At 40.7% G+C, this 18,169-nt stretch overlaps 1 protein-coding gene across 5 annotated transcripts in view; it reads right to left on the minus strand.

The window, feature by feature from the left end:
• The window catches only part of COL6A3 (collagen type VI alpha 3 chain), a 385,613-nt gene that overhangs the window by 248,222 nt on the left and 119,222 nt on the right, over positions 1-18,169 (minus strand). For all 5 annotated transcript variants that reach the window (XM_029606488.1, XM_029606487.1, XM_029606489.1 and 2 more), the window contains 2 exons: positions 6,506-7,075; positions 4,193-4,801 (listed from right to left, as the gene is read on the minus strand). In XM_029606488.1, coding sequence (XP_029462348.1) covers positions 4,193-4,801; positions 6,506-7,075 — 1,179 coding nt within the window. The remainder of the gene's footprint in view (positions 1-4,192; positions 4,802-6,505; positions 7,076-18,169) is intronic.

The following is an 18,169-nucleotide window of genomic DNA, read 5'->3' on the forward strand; positions in this document are numbered from 1 at the left end:
GGCAGGGCCGGAGAGAGCAGGAATTAGGCTCGTGCCAGCTAAGAAAAGTAGGCCCCTTATGTAAGGTTCTGATGTGATACTTAATAAGAGAAATTGTTTTCTAAATTTCCCAAATATTTTTTATTTATTTAAGAAGGCTTTACAAGCTTTTTTGTTAGCAAATTCTTCAATTATAACTGACATTTTTATTTATACATGTTAGAAATAGATATATTTAGCTTCTTTTTAAATTTTGCCCAACAAAAGTAGGCCCCTTGAACATTGTAGGCCCTAGCCAAATGGCCATGCTGGCACCCCCTCTCACCTGGAGTGCATCAGGGACACAGAACATCTGGGCTTTCAGGAACAGAACCACAGAACATCAGGACATCTGGAACATCAGGACTTGGAACAGGCAACGAAGGAGCTCCAACGGAGGACAAGACCAGGAACATCAGGACGAGGAGAACAGAAACATGGAGTGAAGAGCCATCTAAACAAGTGAAGACCACGGAGGACCTTGACCCGAAGAACAACACAGACAACTGTGGATTCTGGATCTGAAGGCCCTGAGAAACTGGAAGCGAGCCCTTTTATAGGGCTGAAGCAGGAAGTGGACTGAAGAGGACTTCCGGTGTGGCCGCTGGCTTTTCCCACCGCTGGCCCTTCAAATAGATTGAAGAGGTGCCTGCCGGCGCCTAGAGGAGGGCCCAGGGAAGAGCAGGACCATGGACAGTGGCATTCCTGCCACGAAGAACACAGAAGCAGGCCCTGGCAGTGACACTAGGCCATGAAGAATAAAAGGCAGACGTTGGAGGTGGCCTCCAGGCCGCAGGATTACTTCGCAGTGGCAGTGGCTTCTCTTGCCGCTCAGGAAGAAGGAGCCAGACGGCCTCTCACCGTGAAGAAGGAGTCGGCAGCGGCGGCTTCAGAGCCGCAGAAAAGATGCATGTCAACAGCCTGCAGGCTGCCAAGAAGCAGAGTCCCAGTGGCGGCACCAAGCCGTGGAAAAAGGACGACGGCTGCAGCCCAGTCTGGGAGTGGTCCGGCCTGCAGGAAAGGGTGCGGAAGCGTCGGGCTGGCCTGGGGGTAAGTGAAGGCCTGCTCGCGGGATGGGCTCTGTGAGCAGGATCGTAACACAATTCTGGTCGATACATCTCAAAAAAGATATAGTTGCGATGGAGAAGGTACAGAGAAGGGCGACCAAAATGATAAAGGGGATGGAACAGCTCCCCTATGAGGAAAGACTAAAGAGGTTAGGGCTGTTCAGCCTGGAGAAGAGATGGCTGAGAGGGGCTATGATAGAAGTCTTTAAAATCATGAGAGGTCTAGAATGGGTGGATGTGAATCGGTTATTTACTCTTTCAGATAATAGAAGGACTAGGGTGCACTCATGAAGTTAGCAGTAGCACATTTAAAACTAATCGGACAAAATAATTTTTCACTTAACGCACAATTAAGCTCTGGAATTTGTTGCCAGAGGATGTGGTTAGTGCAGTTAGTGTAGCTGGGATTAAAAAAGGTTTGGATAAGTTCTTGGAGGAGAAGTTCATTAACTGCTGTTAATAAAGTTGTCTTAGAGAATAGCCACTGTTATTAATGGCATCAGTAGCATGGGATCTACTTAGTGTTTTGGTGCTTGCCAGGTACTTTTAGCCTGGATTGGCCATTATTGGAAACAGGATGCTGGGCTTGATGGACCCTTGGTCTGACCCAACATGGCAATTTCTTATGTTCTTATGTTCTAATCTGTTGCAGAACTGGACCCTTAGGCTGAAGTGGAGTTGGCACAACCTGCAGGAAGGATCCCACCGTCAACAGGCAGAGCTGGCAGGAGCAGAGGCCCAATTAACGTTTCACCAGTACTAGCCCTCATTCCCCTTAGGTTAGCTCTGGGGTGCAAGGGGCCAGCTGGACTTAGGCGCAGGCCTCTGTGCAAGAGAAAATCCGAAGCTTGGTAGAGTAAGGAGATGCCATTTTCTGTGGATACTTTTTCCTTGGGCAGTTTTTCATAACTATTGCAAAATGTACCAATAAAAGTAACTGTGGAATTTGCATTTGTCTGCACTATAAGGATTGTTGCAAACTCCATGAGTACTTTTCCCTGTGGATTTTGCACTAGTTCTCAGAGGGAAAGTACACACTTTCCTTTTGAAAATTGCTGAGGGTAAAAATACCCTCAGAGATTTCCACCTCTGTTTTCCGTGGATACGCGTCCTCTGAAAAATGTGTGTAGTTTTGGAAATGTAAAACTAATTGCTTTGTTGCCTCTTCTGATAGAAACATGTTCCAGGAATGCCTAAAAAAAATGCAGTTTAAAGCAGGCATGTTGTTAAATGACACATCTTAATTTTCTCTGCAATACAGGGCAGGCAATTTTTAGACAGCCTAATTGGCGGGGTACCTAACCATTTACCTATGAAAATGGCATTTGAAAATTGACTTCAGGATCTGCTAGTGAGAGAGGTATATATTTTTCATTCGAAGCAGTTGAGGAGATTGCAAACTGACAACAAAAAGAAAAATTGTCAAGCTCACAGGATGTAAAGAAATGGACCTTAGTACAGGTATATTATTAGATTAGGCAGCTAGTTTAACGTGACTTAATTCCTTATAAAATTCTGGGAAATTCAATGTATGTGTGTGTGACAAAAGGACTTTGAGCCTCAAGTTAAGGAATAGGTCACTTTCTCCGGAAAAGTATGTCAAAGCTGTATGTAAATATTCTTCTTTTAAATTTGTTGGTTCTGACTTACTGTTTTATAAATGACTGCAATTGTCAGCCACCTTTTGAAACACAATCTTGCAGAAGAGAAAGTAACCAATTCAAATGTGTAATTCAGTAATATCTACATTTTTATATCCCCCCTTGATGGGGAGAATAATTTTGAAAGCTGATTTCCACGGATAAAACATTTTTTGTCTGTGTAAATTAGCTTTTTGAAAATTGCCCACCCTCAATGTGGGTAAAAGTAAGTGTGTTGTTTTAGTCTCATGAGGGCATATTTAAGTCAGGGAAGGAAAATAATGCAGATAGACTATATTTTCAAATCTTCATGGGTTATATTCCTTCAAAATTTTCCCTGTGCAAAAAACAAAGTGCAAATACCATGGTAACTTTTTACCCTTGGCGATAATGAAAGCAAAACCACTGAATATCTGTAATTTTGCTTTTATTGTGGGTACAAACCTTGCGGGGGAAACATACCCTCTTGTAGTGCCTCTTAAGAGAGCAATTTTCAGATATTCATGCAGTTAAATGCTGCATAAATTGGCTGTAATTTTACTTCACTGTTACTATTTTGAACATTTTTCCTTTCTTCCTCTTTTATTTTAATCATTTTGTATACCACTTTAGCAACACATTCAAACTCTTATGCCATTGTTATCTGAATCTGTAGGAAAATTGCTGTCCCTCAATATAAGTAACAGTTCACATGATGTACAGCAATATGTAAAATTTTAGTCACATTTAGGGCTGGCATTGGGGGGGGGGGGGGGGGGGTTGAGTAGGATGGGAGAATAATGTGTGTAGATTGGATTTTGAAATCTATATATACTGGTATTTTCCTTGCAAAATCTGGCCACACAAAAAAACCAGTTGCAAATATTCTCAAGTACATTGTACCTTATGCCAAGTTTCAAAGGCAAATTAAATGCATACTTTCTCTTTGAAAATTGGTTAAAAAATCTATGTGTGAGAAGTACCCATGGATTTCCCTAAAGTGGACAGTCTGAAAATTGCATCTAGGGGAACAATTTCAAGTCTACTTGCGTAGCTGCCAAATTCATGGATACTTGTACTTGTGAGCTTTGTACCAGTTTTCCAAGGAAAAATATGAGCATATATCGCCTTGAAAATTGACCTGGGAAAAAGTACTCGCAGAGATCTGCACCTGCTTTTTTGTGGGTATTTTTAACATACAAAATAATGCACTTAGATTTGAAGTGAATGTTATTTCCATCCCTGGACCTAAACAAGCCACCCCCACCCCCTACCCCCTCCCACCTACTTTTATGCATGTTGAGGATTCCTGAGCATAGTTTTAGCTAAGTAAGGCCTGGACAATTTTCAGTTTCTTTACCTAGGTAAGTGGCTTTTGAAAATTGTCCTCCTCCTTAAAAAGAACAGTCTTTCACATGCTGCAGTATAGATCAAATCATTGCATACTCAAATTCAAACAAATGTAGCAGGAAATGTCTTTTTTTTTACCTGGAATTTGAGCTAGAGATTGAATTAAGACGTCTATTTCTGCCTTGTTCAATTCATCCACTTTTTGTGAGATTTTTTGCCGTGCACTCTCGAGTTGGTTAAAGTTAGGTACAGAGACAGCAAGGTCTGGGACAAGGGAGATGGTCTGAAGCTCTGTAATATCTGCATTCCTGGCTCCAACAGCAAAAGGAACAACTCCGCCGGTCTTCAGAGTGGCTGAAGGTCTTCTCACGTCATCCCTTGATTTCCCAGTTGTCAGTAAAATCAAAAACTGGGGAACTCCTTCAGCTGCCCTGCTCCCTGCTGAGCTCGTGAAGACATTCTGAGTCACATAATTCAATGCAGCACCAGTGTTGAGAGGAGATCCTCCTACTGGGGATAGGTTCTGAACAGCGCGGAGCACCTCTTGTTTGTCTCCGAATTTGTTAAGAAGAAAATCGGGCCTGGCGTCGTCACTATACTGAATGACACCAACACGCACTTTCTCATGGCCTACATCAAGATTTTCAACTATCCTCTGAACGAAGGTTCTCAATGAAGGGAAGCCAGATCTAGCAGCATCAGAGCCATCAACAAGAAACACGACATCTTTCCTTTTTCCATCATCAACTAAAATATGAAATATTGTTAGAAAAAGATAACGTGAACAACTGGTATCTGAACTGACACAAAAAATAACAAGACAAGACTGATGAATGAACATAAAATCACAATTGCCTGTGTAAATTAGCTTTTTGAAAATTGCCCACCATCAATGTGGGTAAAAGTAAGTGTGTTGTTTTAGTCTCATGAGGGCGTATTTAAGTCAGGGAAGGAAAATAATGCAGATAGATTACATTTTCAGATCTTCATGCGTCATATTCCTTCAAACTTGTAAAAGAAAGGCTATAGTTTAAGCAAAATTTCATCCTACATTTAAAACATTTGCATGATTATGTTACTGTAAAGTTATACTTTGTAAGTGTGTTTCGCAATAAGCAAGAGTGCCTATTCTATTAGCTATATTCATCTGTCCATTAATTCATGTAAAATAATGTAGTTGTCGTGTTACTCCACTTGAATAAGTGGAAACAAAGGTTAACAAATAAAAACAAAGAGATCCATACTCAGTTGCTGTGTGACTGGAAAAGTAAACCAGACAAACTTGTCTAGCTATGGGCCAGATTCAATAAGGCTTTTTTCCCATTTTGTGTCTATGGAAAAAATACTTAGTGAATCAGATACTAAGGGGATCATTTATCAAAATGCCATAAGTATCGCATGCAATAGGAAAAGGGACTCTCTACCTGGGTAACATCAAGCTAGGTTGATGAAAGAACATTGTACAAATCTCATCTTAGTGTGAGTTTCCTTACTCCAAAGGACATCAAATCTTCACAAGAGAGCACTGTTCTGTTCGTACGTCTCACTCTGAAAGTCAAAGTGGCCCCTAAACCCCTACACTAACACCTAAACCTCACCTCGAGTTACTAGGTGGGCCTCCTAGAGATATAAATACCTATCTAGTATGAGGGCATTATGGCTAGTCTCTCTCTCTCTTTTTTCCCTGATAGCTAGACTGGCTCTCTGGGAGCTGTAACACAAGCCCACCCCTAACTCCTCTTTTTCAGATTTGCATTGCGTCATCGAAGGCTGCTGAATATACCCAGCCTTCTTAAAGTTAGCTGGATAAATCTATCTGGCTAAAAAAGGTCTGCTCTTAGGCTGTCCTAAAGCTGTCCAGCTAGGTTAGCAGGATAATGCTGAAAATCATTAACTTAGCCAGATAATGATGCTCCACGCTAGAATGCCCCTGGACCACACTTAACATAGCCGGATAGTTTTCTTGCTGGACTTCAAGTTATACAGCTATGACGGGGGTGATCAAACAAGCAGGATTTTTAAATCCTGGCATTTGTCCAGCTAAGTGCCAAACTTAGCCAAAAAATGTACTGAATATAGACCTAAAGATATATATAACTATAGCAAACAATAACACTATAAATTGTTGCAATTAAGGAACTTAATACCTGATTCACTAATGGTTTTTCCCGTAGACACAAAATGGAAGAATAACTTTAATGAATCTGGCCCTAAGATTGAAATTTACCATAAATTTCATGTTTGGTAGTTTATAAACGAAAAATGTACCTGTGGTATACTGTTTTACAGTACTGAGAAGGTTAGAAGAACATGCTGAAACTAATATGGGCATATCTTTATTCAGCCTATACTTGTAAGACTCATTTACTGCACCATCCTCCTTCTGCTAACCCTACCTGAAAAAGAAGGTAATTAAAAATATGTGCAAAGAAGTGTCCACCCATGTTTTACCTTCAATTACTTCAATCTTGTCTATTTTCAACAAATTCACAAGCTCTGGACGTATGTTTGAGATGGTATTGAGATCTTCTGCAGGCAAAATAAATTTTGGGGTCAGCACTATTCTTTCAAGTTCTGCTGCATCAGCATTTCTGGCTTTGATTGCAAAAGTGAAAACATTGGCTCTTTTCAGAGCATCTGCTTGTTGCTCAGTACTGTCCCTTGACCGTCCTCCAGAAAGCAGCACTAAGAACTGGGGCACTCCATCTTCAATCCTGCTCCCCGCATCCTTTGTGAGAAGTTCATTCTTTGCATAAGCCAATGCTGCTCCCGTGTTGAGGGTCCTTCCTGTTTTTAACCTCATTTTTCTGACATGGTTAAGTATATCGTCCTTGGAAGAGTAGGTGTTGAATTTGAATTCTTCTTTGACATTGTCACTGTACTGAGCGACAGAAACGCGTGTTGCATCAGGACCCACGCTGAGATCATTGATCACCTCGTACAAAAAATCTCGAACTGGGATAAACAGCCCCGCCAGATTTGATGAACCATCAATCATGAATAAAATATCCCTCTTGCTTTCTGTCAGAAATAAAATAAAAATTAAAAAAAATAATTACAGTGGAATCCCATGATCAGAAGTCTGATAATCAAATGTCTAACTAGGTTTAAGTAGACTACTGGATGAATGATAAATTTTAGATCTAAGTAGACTGTGAATTATCTTACCTTGAGAAAGGGTTTCTAGGTATACTGAGAGGATCAATTTTATGTAGCAATAGAGGAATGATGCCATAAGACCTTCTTTATTGTGTAAAATAGGGGACTTTGTGACATCTCTGACTGGTCTATTGCCAACAATACAACATGGATGCTCTCAGAGGTTGTCAATAGCCATCAAATCAGGTTTTTACAGTCTACGTGTGTTAAAAAATAGGAATCAACTAAAAGTAATTCACCCATTTGAAAGCATGATGCTTTCAATCTTGAGAATAAAGCTTACATTAAATTCTTTACCATTTATTATACTTTTTTTGTTTTATTATCCAGTGTTAAGGCTGAAGCATTCCCTTGTCCACATAATTTAGATTTCTGAGACAAGAGAAGGTAAAATGACTTGCCCAAGTCATAATGAGCAATAGTGGGATTTGAATCCACACTTAGCTGCTGTCATAGACTAATACATTAACCGCTAGGCTACTCCTTTCCATTAAAGAAAGCTCTTTACTCTTTAGTACTATTTAAAGCATTTATTATATACCAGCTGTAGGTGAACAATTGACGTTGTCATAAATTCATCAATTCATCAATTTCCCACAGTGGTTTTCTCATATTACTGTTTTTCTGCTGCTTGAACAAAATGGATGCTTCCAACAGCATCCATAAACTAGCTCAGCTAGTTTATGATCTTCTCTAATCTAAAATGTGTCATTCCCTGAGGGGTTATATCACGCGACTGGATAATAAACTAGCTTAAAAGCGTAATTTTATAACAGTCTGCATAAATTTGCAGGTTGTTATGTGCCCACGTGTCACTAGTTTTCAAAGTGAACTTGTGTGTGTACATTTGCTTTGAAATTATCCGGCAAAACAAACTACACACACACAACTACACCTGCTATTTGATGCATATAGTTTTGCCAAGAGAATTTACACACAAGGACGGTAATTTTAAAATGAGCGCACAGGCACCCATGTGTGTGCGTGTCAGGGGACATACACAGGAATTTTAAATTGTGCGAACAATTGCATGTGTATGATTTAAAATACACCTACCGAGCATATGTGTGCTCCTAATTTTAAGCGGTTATTCGAGCAAACGTAATTCATGTAGCTTCCTTAGGACTTCGTCGGTTTTAAAAGGCATGCTCGCGTGAAGGTCATTTCTAGCTTTACCAATTAGTCCACCAGTTTGCCAAGTCCATCTCGAGGGCACTCAGACCTCTCTGGTTCTTCAGCTTGCATTCCTCCCAATATATCCAAACCCCTCACCCAGTTATTATAGGCCTAAAAGTAGAGTTATGCAGACTTACACCTCATCAAGAGCAGAAGTAAATATGCACGGCTATCAGGCCGCTGCACGCTGCCTCTGTCAGATTTAAAATATGGAATTACATGCGTAAATGTTGGACCCACCCAGGAACTCTCCTGACATGCCCCAAATCTGCCCCCTTTTTTTGCTTCCATGTACGTGCGTAATTTGCAGCTTTTGAAATATGCGCCACTCGTGCTTGGCCCATATACTTGTGTATATGGGCCTTTTAACATGAGCAAGGTTTTTACAATTCACCCCACAGTGGATAACTCAAAAAACTCCATTTGGCCATATATAGGCATGAATTTGACCACACGAAGATTTACTACATTATTTTATAACCTGCACATATCAGTTATGTGCAGATTATAAAATTCCCATATGTCTACTCGCCAACATTTGCATGTATGTTTGGTTACATGCAATGCTTTGGAGATGTGTACCTTTCCAACCTAGTTTATAAACATGCATGCAGATATTTTAAAAGTGAAAAATATAATTTGCTTGCATAATACCCTGATTTATAAGCAGAAGTCAATGCATTTCCAAATATACATGTGTAATTGACATCACCAGTTTGCTGATACCTCCACCAATTCACCCAGTCCTTCTCCAGGTCATCGAGACCCTCCTAATTCTTCACCATCAAAATCGCCCAGTTTAATCAGACCTCCCACCTAACCAATTGCAGGCAACATATTCAGATATCAATTGTGTTAGAAAATTAGCAGGTGTAAAATTGCATAAACAAGTTGCCTGATGTATTCACATAAATCCCTTATAATAATAGCAACTCACATGCTTCCCTTTGGTCCTGGCCCCCAAATACCTCTAGGCCACCCCTCTTTTGCACAGGTAAATTTCTGTGCGAAAGTGAAAATATGCGCTTAGTTTTTATGCTTATAAAATAGCATGTATGTGACTACAATCTATTTACATATGTATATGCCACTTTTACATATGCAGTTTCTTTGAAACTTTATTTCATAGCTTTTAAAAACAAATGTATATGTGTGGGAATTATGAGCTTTGCCAGCAAGCCATGTCAGGGTTTAAACACTAACTTCCCTTCTCCCTGCCCTATGCACTGAATAAAAGCATCACTTGTGCTTAAGCCTCTCTGCCTAGGAAAGGATACCTGACTATCATGTATTTTTCTGGCTTGTGCTTGGCCCTGAATTCCTGGGGGAGGGGCTGGGTGTTCCCTGGTCGGAGGCAGGACAGAGACAGGAGGTATAGAATTCAGCAGCCAATGAAATGATCCGTATACACCCCCTGAACCAAGCCAATGGTGTAATGACACGTCTGTTGCTATGTGGAAAGTAGCCAATCATGTAATGACACATCATCTGCCTTTGTATGAATGTACAATAAAAGAGGGCCCTGAGGTGTGCTCAGTCCTTTTCCTGCCTGCCATGAAAGCTGCCTGATGCGTATTCATTGCCTCCATATTCTACATCTGGTGATCCCGCGACGTGATGATAAACTCTCTGCTCATTCGGCTGGACATAGTTCAACAGATTTGCAATCGTAAGTATTTTTTAAGTACTTTTTAGTATTTTTTAAGTATTTTTCAGCAAGTTTGTTCCCCACATTCGTGAGCATGGGAAGTGATTTGTCTGTACAGCAAAGGCTACATGCCAGAGAGCTGCAGAAAATCATCAAGAATCATTATTTCATCACCAGAAGAAAAAAAGCACAAGTCAGCCTGGGGGACTTAGAAAAATTAATAAGTGAAATAGCTTGCCGTTGCCCTTGGTACTCAGAGGTGGGAACTCTGAATATCCAGGACTGGATTTTAATAGGCAATAGTCTTCATATGGTCCCCAGAGCTCCCATAAAGCAATTATTAATTTGGCAAAAATGTACAGAGGCCATAGAACACATAGGAAAAAAAAGTTTCAAGACAGCATTTCCAAACCATGTGCTTTTAGAAGCAGGCAGACTCAATCAGAATACCCTTCCCCCATCTTATGCTCAATCTCCCTCAGAGACAGCAAATTCTTTGTATCAGCTCTCCATACCCACACCCAAGCCCATTCACACCTCTTTAGAAAAGCAGTCCTTGAGCACAATTGAACCACAACCTGGCCTGGGTGGGGTGATTAGCATTGAATTTCAGCAGAAACAGCAGAAAGAAAACCTTACAGAAAAAGAATTATTAGAAAGACTTCAAGCCTTTCTCATCACAGAAAAGACCCATGAACTAAGGGGGACAGAATATGAAATAGAACATCTGGGGACACACACTCACAAGGCACCGTCCCCTACCATGGCTCCTGTGGCTTCCTCTGCATCCACCTCAGAGAAAAGGCCCCAGGAAACTGAAAACACTGAGGTCAGAAAAACTAGCCTCCCTCCATCTTGCCTGCAAGCCCTTCCCCCACCAATCACCAACTCCCTGTACCCTCATTTGCCATTGCCTGAGACAGTCATTAATTCTGCATCACCAATTTGTCCAGGTAAATTACCATCTCAAACCACTGCTCCCGGTAACAATTTATGTGCCGCGGTCAGCATGGGATTTCACCTAGAACATGGAAATCTCACAAGGGAGGAATTATTGAAAGGGATTCAAGCCTCTCCCATTACAAAAGGGATTAAAGAACTAGGTGTGGCAGCAATAGAGTTGAGTGCCGCCTGGAGTGCCATGAGCAGTGGCTATGCCCCCAGGTCTTCAAAGAAATCAGCGTATAAGACCTTGGGCCAGGCAGCTGCACTCCTGCGTTACAAGCAAAGAAAATATCAATATGAAAAAAATGATTTAATTAGACACTTCAATGACCTATTGCAGACCAGATTAAACAGAGTAATTGAACAAACAGGACAGATTTGGAAAAAATGGTTTCTCTTAGTCTTTGAATTCAGTTACAAAAAATCTGCATACTTTGAGAGTATTTCCCCCACAGAAAGTGTATGCAGAGCCTTATGTTAAAACTGTACTGAAATTTGAATATACTGTATAAATTACATGTTAAAATGTTCTTTTTGCAAAGTTAATTTGGCTCACATTTAAAATTACTCCATTTCTCTGAGATTTAAGTTTATAGCTTGTATTGCCAGCGCACAGAACTTGTATTCTTATTGTAATTTTCCCTATAGGAGAAAAATAGTATCTGTCTGCAAGGAATCAGCAAGTCCTTGCCAGCCATTGTTTCTGGTTGATGTTATCTATTGTTAAACAATACTGTCTTTCAGTTCCTATTGACTGAAGGATTAATTCGTTGGGTGGAGTTCTCTGCTCTGTTTCTTTTCTTTTGAGAAACACTATTCCTCCCCCTCTTACTAACTCTTGGTAGCCATTCATGGGGGGGGGGGGGGGGGGGAGGGAGAACTTTTGAAAAGAAAAAAACTGGACTTAGTCCTGCAGTTTCTCTCCCTAGTTTCTATATGTTATAACTCAGACAGATCAGATCTCCTGCTGATCCAAATCTTTTCCCTCAACCTTCAATGCATTCCTAAACTAGCCCTTCATCTGTTGTTAATCTTTTTAATACTTTCAAACTTCTTTAATACTGAACTGAGATTACTGAACAGTGTGTTTAATTTCCTATTCTAATAATTATAAGAAGAAATTCTATTCTGATATTCCACATTGAAAGTAAGCTCAGAGTATTATTGATTGCAACCTGGAACAATAGTTGCATTCTATAAAGTAATGATGGTGTCTCCACTAGGAGGCGCTATGTTATTCTACAAGTTATATTATTGTTTTAATAATTCTGTTGTATAATAGTTTTTATTTTTCAGATCTACAGTCCTCATGTTTTAAAGAAACTTCAGTTTTATTTTCTTTTTCACAAATATTTACAGAATTCTGAACCTTATAATTTTTACTGACAGAGGTTGCTACATCTAAAGCAATCCCTCCCAAGCCTTTTCTTGCAAATCCAAATTGATTTTATTAAATTGAATAATAGAATTGATTTCTCCAAGGTTAAAAAAGTAAAAACTTCACTTTAATCCTTACCTTAGTAATTTTTCGCTGTATGCCAGTTTTTAATATTTTCCAGATTGACAGCCTTTCTGCCATGAGAGATGTGAAGATGAACACTTTGCAGCTTATTTTAACATTTTTCAAACATTTTTCTAACACCTTTTGACTTTTGATCCTTGATCTAATTTTGTTTTTGATACCTTTTTTGATAAGATTTTTAGCTCAAATTATGTGTTATCTGTTGTCTGTCTTGATGCCAAGAAGACTATGAATGAACATTTGCAGGATGAATGAATATGTCAGTTTTGTGTAAATGAATATTTGCAGGATGAATGAATATGAATATGTGTCAGTCTTGTGTAACATATGTTTAATGTAATGTCTGAAATACTTGTCATTTGTGATTCAGCTTACTGCAAATGACTTTTCCTTTAAATGATTAATTTACATTTATGCTATTTCACTGAATGAAAATTGATCACTGCATAAAAACTTTCTTGATAATGGGGTTACCCTCTGTTCTGAAAACTAATAATGGCTCTATTTACTGCAGCCATTCCTTTGCATGAATTTTGTCAATAATTGAACATTAAATACGTATTTGGCATCCCCTACAACACCACAGGGCAAGCCATTGTGGAGAGAGCCAATCATACCCTTAAGAGCTCTTGACAAAACAAAAACAAAAAGGAGGGAATGCCCCTGGACTTCCCCCTAAACTGGACTGGCTGAACAAAGTATTGTTTACTTTAAATCATCTAAACATATCAAATTTAAGACCACAGCCATGAGTAATCATTATGGGACTAGGGTTAGTCACCCACAGCCATCAGTTTTGTATAGAATATTTAATGTCTGGTACGGTCCCGTTCCCTTAAAATGGGGAACGAGGATATGTTTCTCTGCTTACTCCCACAAGTCCACTTTGGGTGGGTTCCAAGCCATTATATCAAGCCGTGGAAAGATGGAAAGGTGTCCAGGTCTACAGGACCCGATCCCCAACTTCTCCCTGAGCCTCCACAGCCCTCAGAAGGACAGAGACCGGACTCCTCGCAAAAATCAGCACCACATGACCTGGGGACAGATTAAGGCCCTATCCAACCAATCTGCACAACTCTTGGAAAAGCAAGGCCTTGAGAAAACTCCAGAGAACTTATTAGCCGCCTTTTCTTGCCTGAATGCCAACTCATTAACAATTGTGTTCTGCACCCTCCTCCTTTGCCTTATTTCTCCAGCTATGGCAATTTCAGAACAAGGACTCTGACAGGACAACATGTACATCCTCAATGCACAGAACTTTTCACACCTGTTGTATCGAACAGACTGTTGAATCTGCACACACATGCCAACCTATGCCTGCGGAGAACTACTGATGCATGCTGTACCATTTAACCTTACAATATGGACTAATTATCCTTTACAGAGAGGTGTTTTCATTAACTTTCCAGTTAATACTACCATACTACACATTGGTAGCCGTATTCAAGAGACTGCCGCTCTTTGTTGGGACTATGATACAGGGGATGGGAAGGGGATTCAGGTGGGAAATATCCATATTGTAACCGAACCTTTGTATTAATCACTGAACACTTACATAATTATACCACATATGTATGCAATTGGCAGATTTCAGGATGTGCAGTGGGAGACCCAAGCAGGTACAGAAAGTATAGCGGGGACGAGGGATTTACCCTTTGTAGTTATATAACCCAAATGATATGAATTACAGAGACTTACACATCCTAGCTAACTGGACGACTGCCCTATTCAATCAGACAGTCCATGCATTAAAACTACTCACAACAGAAGTCTCTCAGATTAGAGAAGTAGCATTACAGAACAGCTATAGCTTGGACACTATTTTAGCCTTAAAGGGTGGTGTTTGTGCATTAATTGGATCTCATTGCTGTGTGTACATATCAGACTATAAAGCAAACCTCACACATACCATAGAGCAGATAGAAACCATGGTTGCTGATGCACCACTTTCAGGCAGAATACCAACTTCTCCATGGGACTGGCTATGGTCTTGGCTCCCTGATATTTCTGGTCTCAAAAGGGTGATTTCTATTATAATGACCATAATTGTCTTAATTATCTGCCTGTGATGCTGTATTCAGTGCATACCCAACCTCATATCCATATTGAAACCTTGCTCTCAGCCCGGATACAAAGATGTCTTGTAAGATGCCTAATAGGGAATCCTGAGCCCTGCAGCAGTTGGCACACCACGCTGCACCAGCTCTGGGTGATATGGAGATTCAGGAGCTCATCGGCAGCTGGCACACCACGCCGACTCAGCTTTTCCTCTCCATATCCCCCTTCTCCTATTTCCAGCCCATACCAAGACATAACAGATTTCAGTAAGGGTCTAAAGCTTTATTTGAGCTGCCTAAACAAAAACAGAAAGGGTGAGATGTGGGAATTATGAGCTTTGCCAGCAAGCCATGTCAGGGTTTAAACACTAACTTCCCTTCTCCCTGCCCTATGCACTGAATAAAAGCATCACTTGTGCTTAAGCCTCTCTGCCTAGGAAAGGATACCTGACTATCATGTATTTCTCTGGCTTGTGCTTGGCCCTGAATTCCTGGGGGAGGGGCTGGGTGTTCCCTGGTCGGAGGCAGGACGGAGACAGGAGGTATAGAATTCAGCAGCCAATGAAATGATCCGTATACACCCCCTGAACCAAGCCAATGGTGTAATGACTCGTCTGTTGCTATGGGGAAAGTAGCCAATCATGTAATGACACATCAACTGCCTTTGTATGAATGTACAATAAAAGAGGGCCCTGAGGTGTGCTCAGTCCTTTTCCTGCCTGCCATGAAAGCTGCCTGATGCGTATTCATTGCCTCCATATTCTACATATATGCATAGTCCCAACTCCACCCAGACTTCAGTCTCTGGAACAGCTCTCCACTATGCCCAGTCACGCAGCTTTCTAAAGATCCGTTTCTATGGGAAAAGCACTACTTTACCCTCAAAAGTCCTTTTGAAAATTATTCTCCCTTAATTTATTGCTGTTTTTATTATATTTTTGTTAATGAGTTTCTTGTTTTGTCATTACGTTAGTTTGTTGCTTTTATGCATGATAGAATTTTTACTTTTCTTATATTAGTAAACTGTTTTGGGTGATTTCCCTGAGACTGGAATTGTTGTACAGAAATATGATAGATACATAAGTAAAATAAATAAGTATAAAGAGGTTGATATTCATAAGTCATTTAGCTGGATAACTGAAACATTATCTGTCTAAATGGCTAAGTTGGCATATTGAAGATTTATCCAGCTAAATTCTAGACCTCTATCATATCTCCCCACAGCCATCTCTTCTCCCAACCTCTTCAGCCTTTCCTCCTCATAAGGGAATCGTTTCATCCCCCTTTATCATTTTGGTCACCTTCTTGGTACCTTTTTTGATTCCGCTATATCTTTTTGGTGATGCAGTGACCAGAATTGCACTTAATATACAAAGTGCAGTCTCATCATGGAGCAATACAGAGGCATTATGATAGCCTCTCTTTTATTCTCCTTTCCTTTCTTAATAATTCCTAATATTCTGGGGGTGAACCAACTGTGGAGAATTATTGCTGTGCTTTCCTGTATTTTGGACCCGGTCTTTTCATTTTATCATCTTCCTCCTCCTCCCTTCGCTCTTGGTGCTGTTGAGACGTCATCCAGCTGCGCCGGATTGTGCCTATTTGAGAGCTGGACCTGGAGCACTGGAATGGGGTGAACCAATTGAAGAAACTTACTGCTGCTGCCGCCTGCATTTTGGACCTAATCTTTTTCATTTTGTAGTCCTCCTCCTCCTCCTCTCTTTGATCTTAGCGCTGTCGTGAAATCAACCAATGCTGCTGGACTACACCTAGTTGAGAGCTGGGCCCGCAGTGCGCAGCCATGGCACATTGCCGAAGCCACATGCTAAAGGGGTGCTCCCCTAGGCAAGATTTTTTGGGGTGAAGCAGAAGTGATCTTTTTCCTATTTGATATGTCACCTAAAAGAAAAGGGAAGGTTTGTGTCTGCCTCTCTGAGACTCCTTATCTTCCTGATTAGTTTTGTGACTTGGATTCCTGATGTAGGAGGCATGGATATCCCCTTTGCGGTGTTCAGTGGAGGACTACTGGAGTCGCCAGGGGATGAAATTTCTCTCAGTCCCCTGGATCTTCTCCTGCCGCTGAGTGTACAAAGCCGACTTCCCCGGTGGTGTTAGCAAGGCATTGACGACTAGTGACGTCAGTGAGGCCGATGTGTCAGAGGGAGCTGGGGAAGCGCTGATGTCTGGGCAGAGTCTTTCTTTGCCAGCAGCTTTGGGATTTTACGGGGTGCTGCAACAGCCTATATCTATGCTAAATGATAGTAATATATGAGATTATAATTCAAGAATATGAATATTTGTTTCTTAGGTGAAGAATTTCTCCCGTCTTAGCAAAAGTTACTCAGAAGAGGAGAAAAGGTTTCCTGGCTCTTTAGCTAGAGGTTAGCGCTTTACGAACAACTTTTGTGCTACAATATCCTTGTGAATGTACGGCAAAGTATTATGTCATGTCTTATTTACTCCTGAACAACTGAGATCTTTTTCAGAATCTAAAAAGTTGCTCACTTCCTCACCAATTCTCAATTACGGTTAAAGTGTAATTGTTCTTTATTAATATCAGGAATCTCTCTTACAGTTGGTTTTTTTTTTTTTTCTTCTATGTTTACTTCTAGTCTCTTTAGGCCTCCCCATATTTTTATGGACTAAAGAAATGAGGCTACATTTTTCTACTTTCTTGTGTATTTATTAATGTATATTTTATTTCTGATGCAAAGTTTATTTACTTTTTTTTTTAATTCAATAAATATAAAGTAAAAAAAAAAAAGTTGTTAGCATTCTATTTGCTTTCTTGGCCACTGCCACACACTGAGCAGAGAATTTCAACATATTGGGGTAGATTTTAAGAGAAGTGCATGCACATCTATGCGTGTGTGCTTCCTGGCACGCGCACAAGGACGCAGAAATTTTATAACATGTGCATGCACTGGCATGCACATGTTATAAAATATGTAGGCAGCGTGCACATACGCACCGGATTTTATAATCCGCGCGCGTATGTGTGGGTGGCGTGCGGAAGGGGGGGAGGATTTATGCAAACTTCGCGCAGCAACACAGCCCAGCCTTCCCCAGTTCCCTCCCAGTCTGCTCCAATTAAGAAATGCACTGGGAGGGAACCTCTCTACCCCCTACCCTAACGGCCTTTCCCCTTCCCCTTCTCCTCTCCTCCCCAACACCTAAATCCTACCTTTTTGCTTTTTCTGTTTTTGTTTTCCAACTTACTTCAAGGCCTGACCTGAAGTAAGTTGTGCGCACCGGTCGGCTGCCGGCATATGAGGCTCCAGGACAGTGATCAATGCCCCCCCCCCCGAATACGCCCACTCCTTGCAGGAAGGCCGGCACTTATGCGCATACCACACTTTACAAAAATAGGCTCAGTGTGCAAGGCCTGGCCACGCGGATAAAGGCTGGATTTTATGCGTGCGGCCTATTTAAAATCTACCCGATTATCCGTAATGACATCTAGGTTCTTTTCCTGGATGGTGACTCCAAATGTGGAACTTTGTATTGTGTACCTGTAATTTGGGATGATCTTTCCTATGTGCATTACTTTGCACTTTTCCACATTAAAGGTCATCTACCATTTGGATACCCAGTCTCGCAAGATCCTC

The sequence above is a fragment of the Rhinatrema bivittatum genome, chromosome 6 (genome assembly GCF_901001135.1).
Source record: "Rhinatrema bivittatum chromosome 6, aRhiBiv1.1, whole genome shotgun sequence".
NCBI lineage: Eukaryota > Metazoa > Chordata > Amphibia > Gymnophiona > Rhinatrematidae > Rhinatrema > Rhinatrema bivittatum.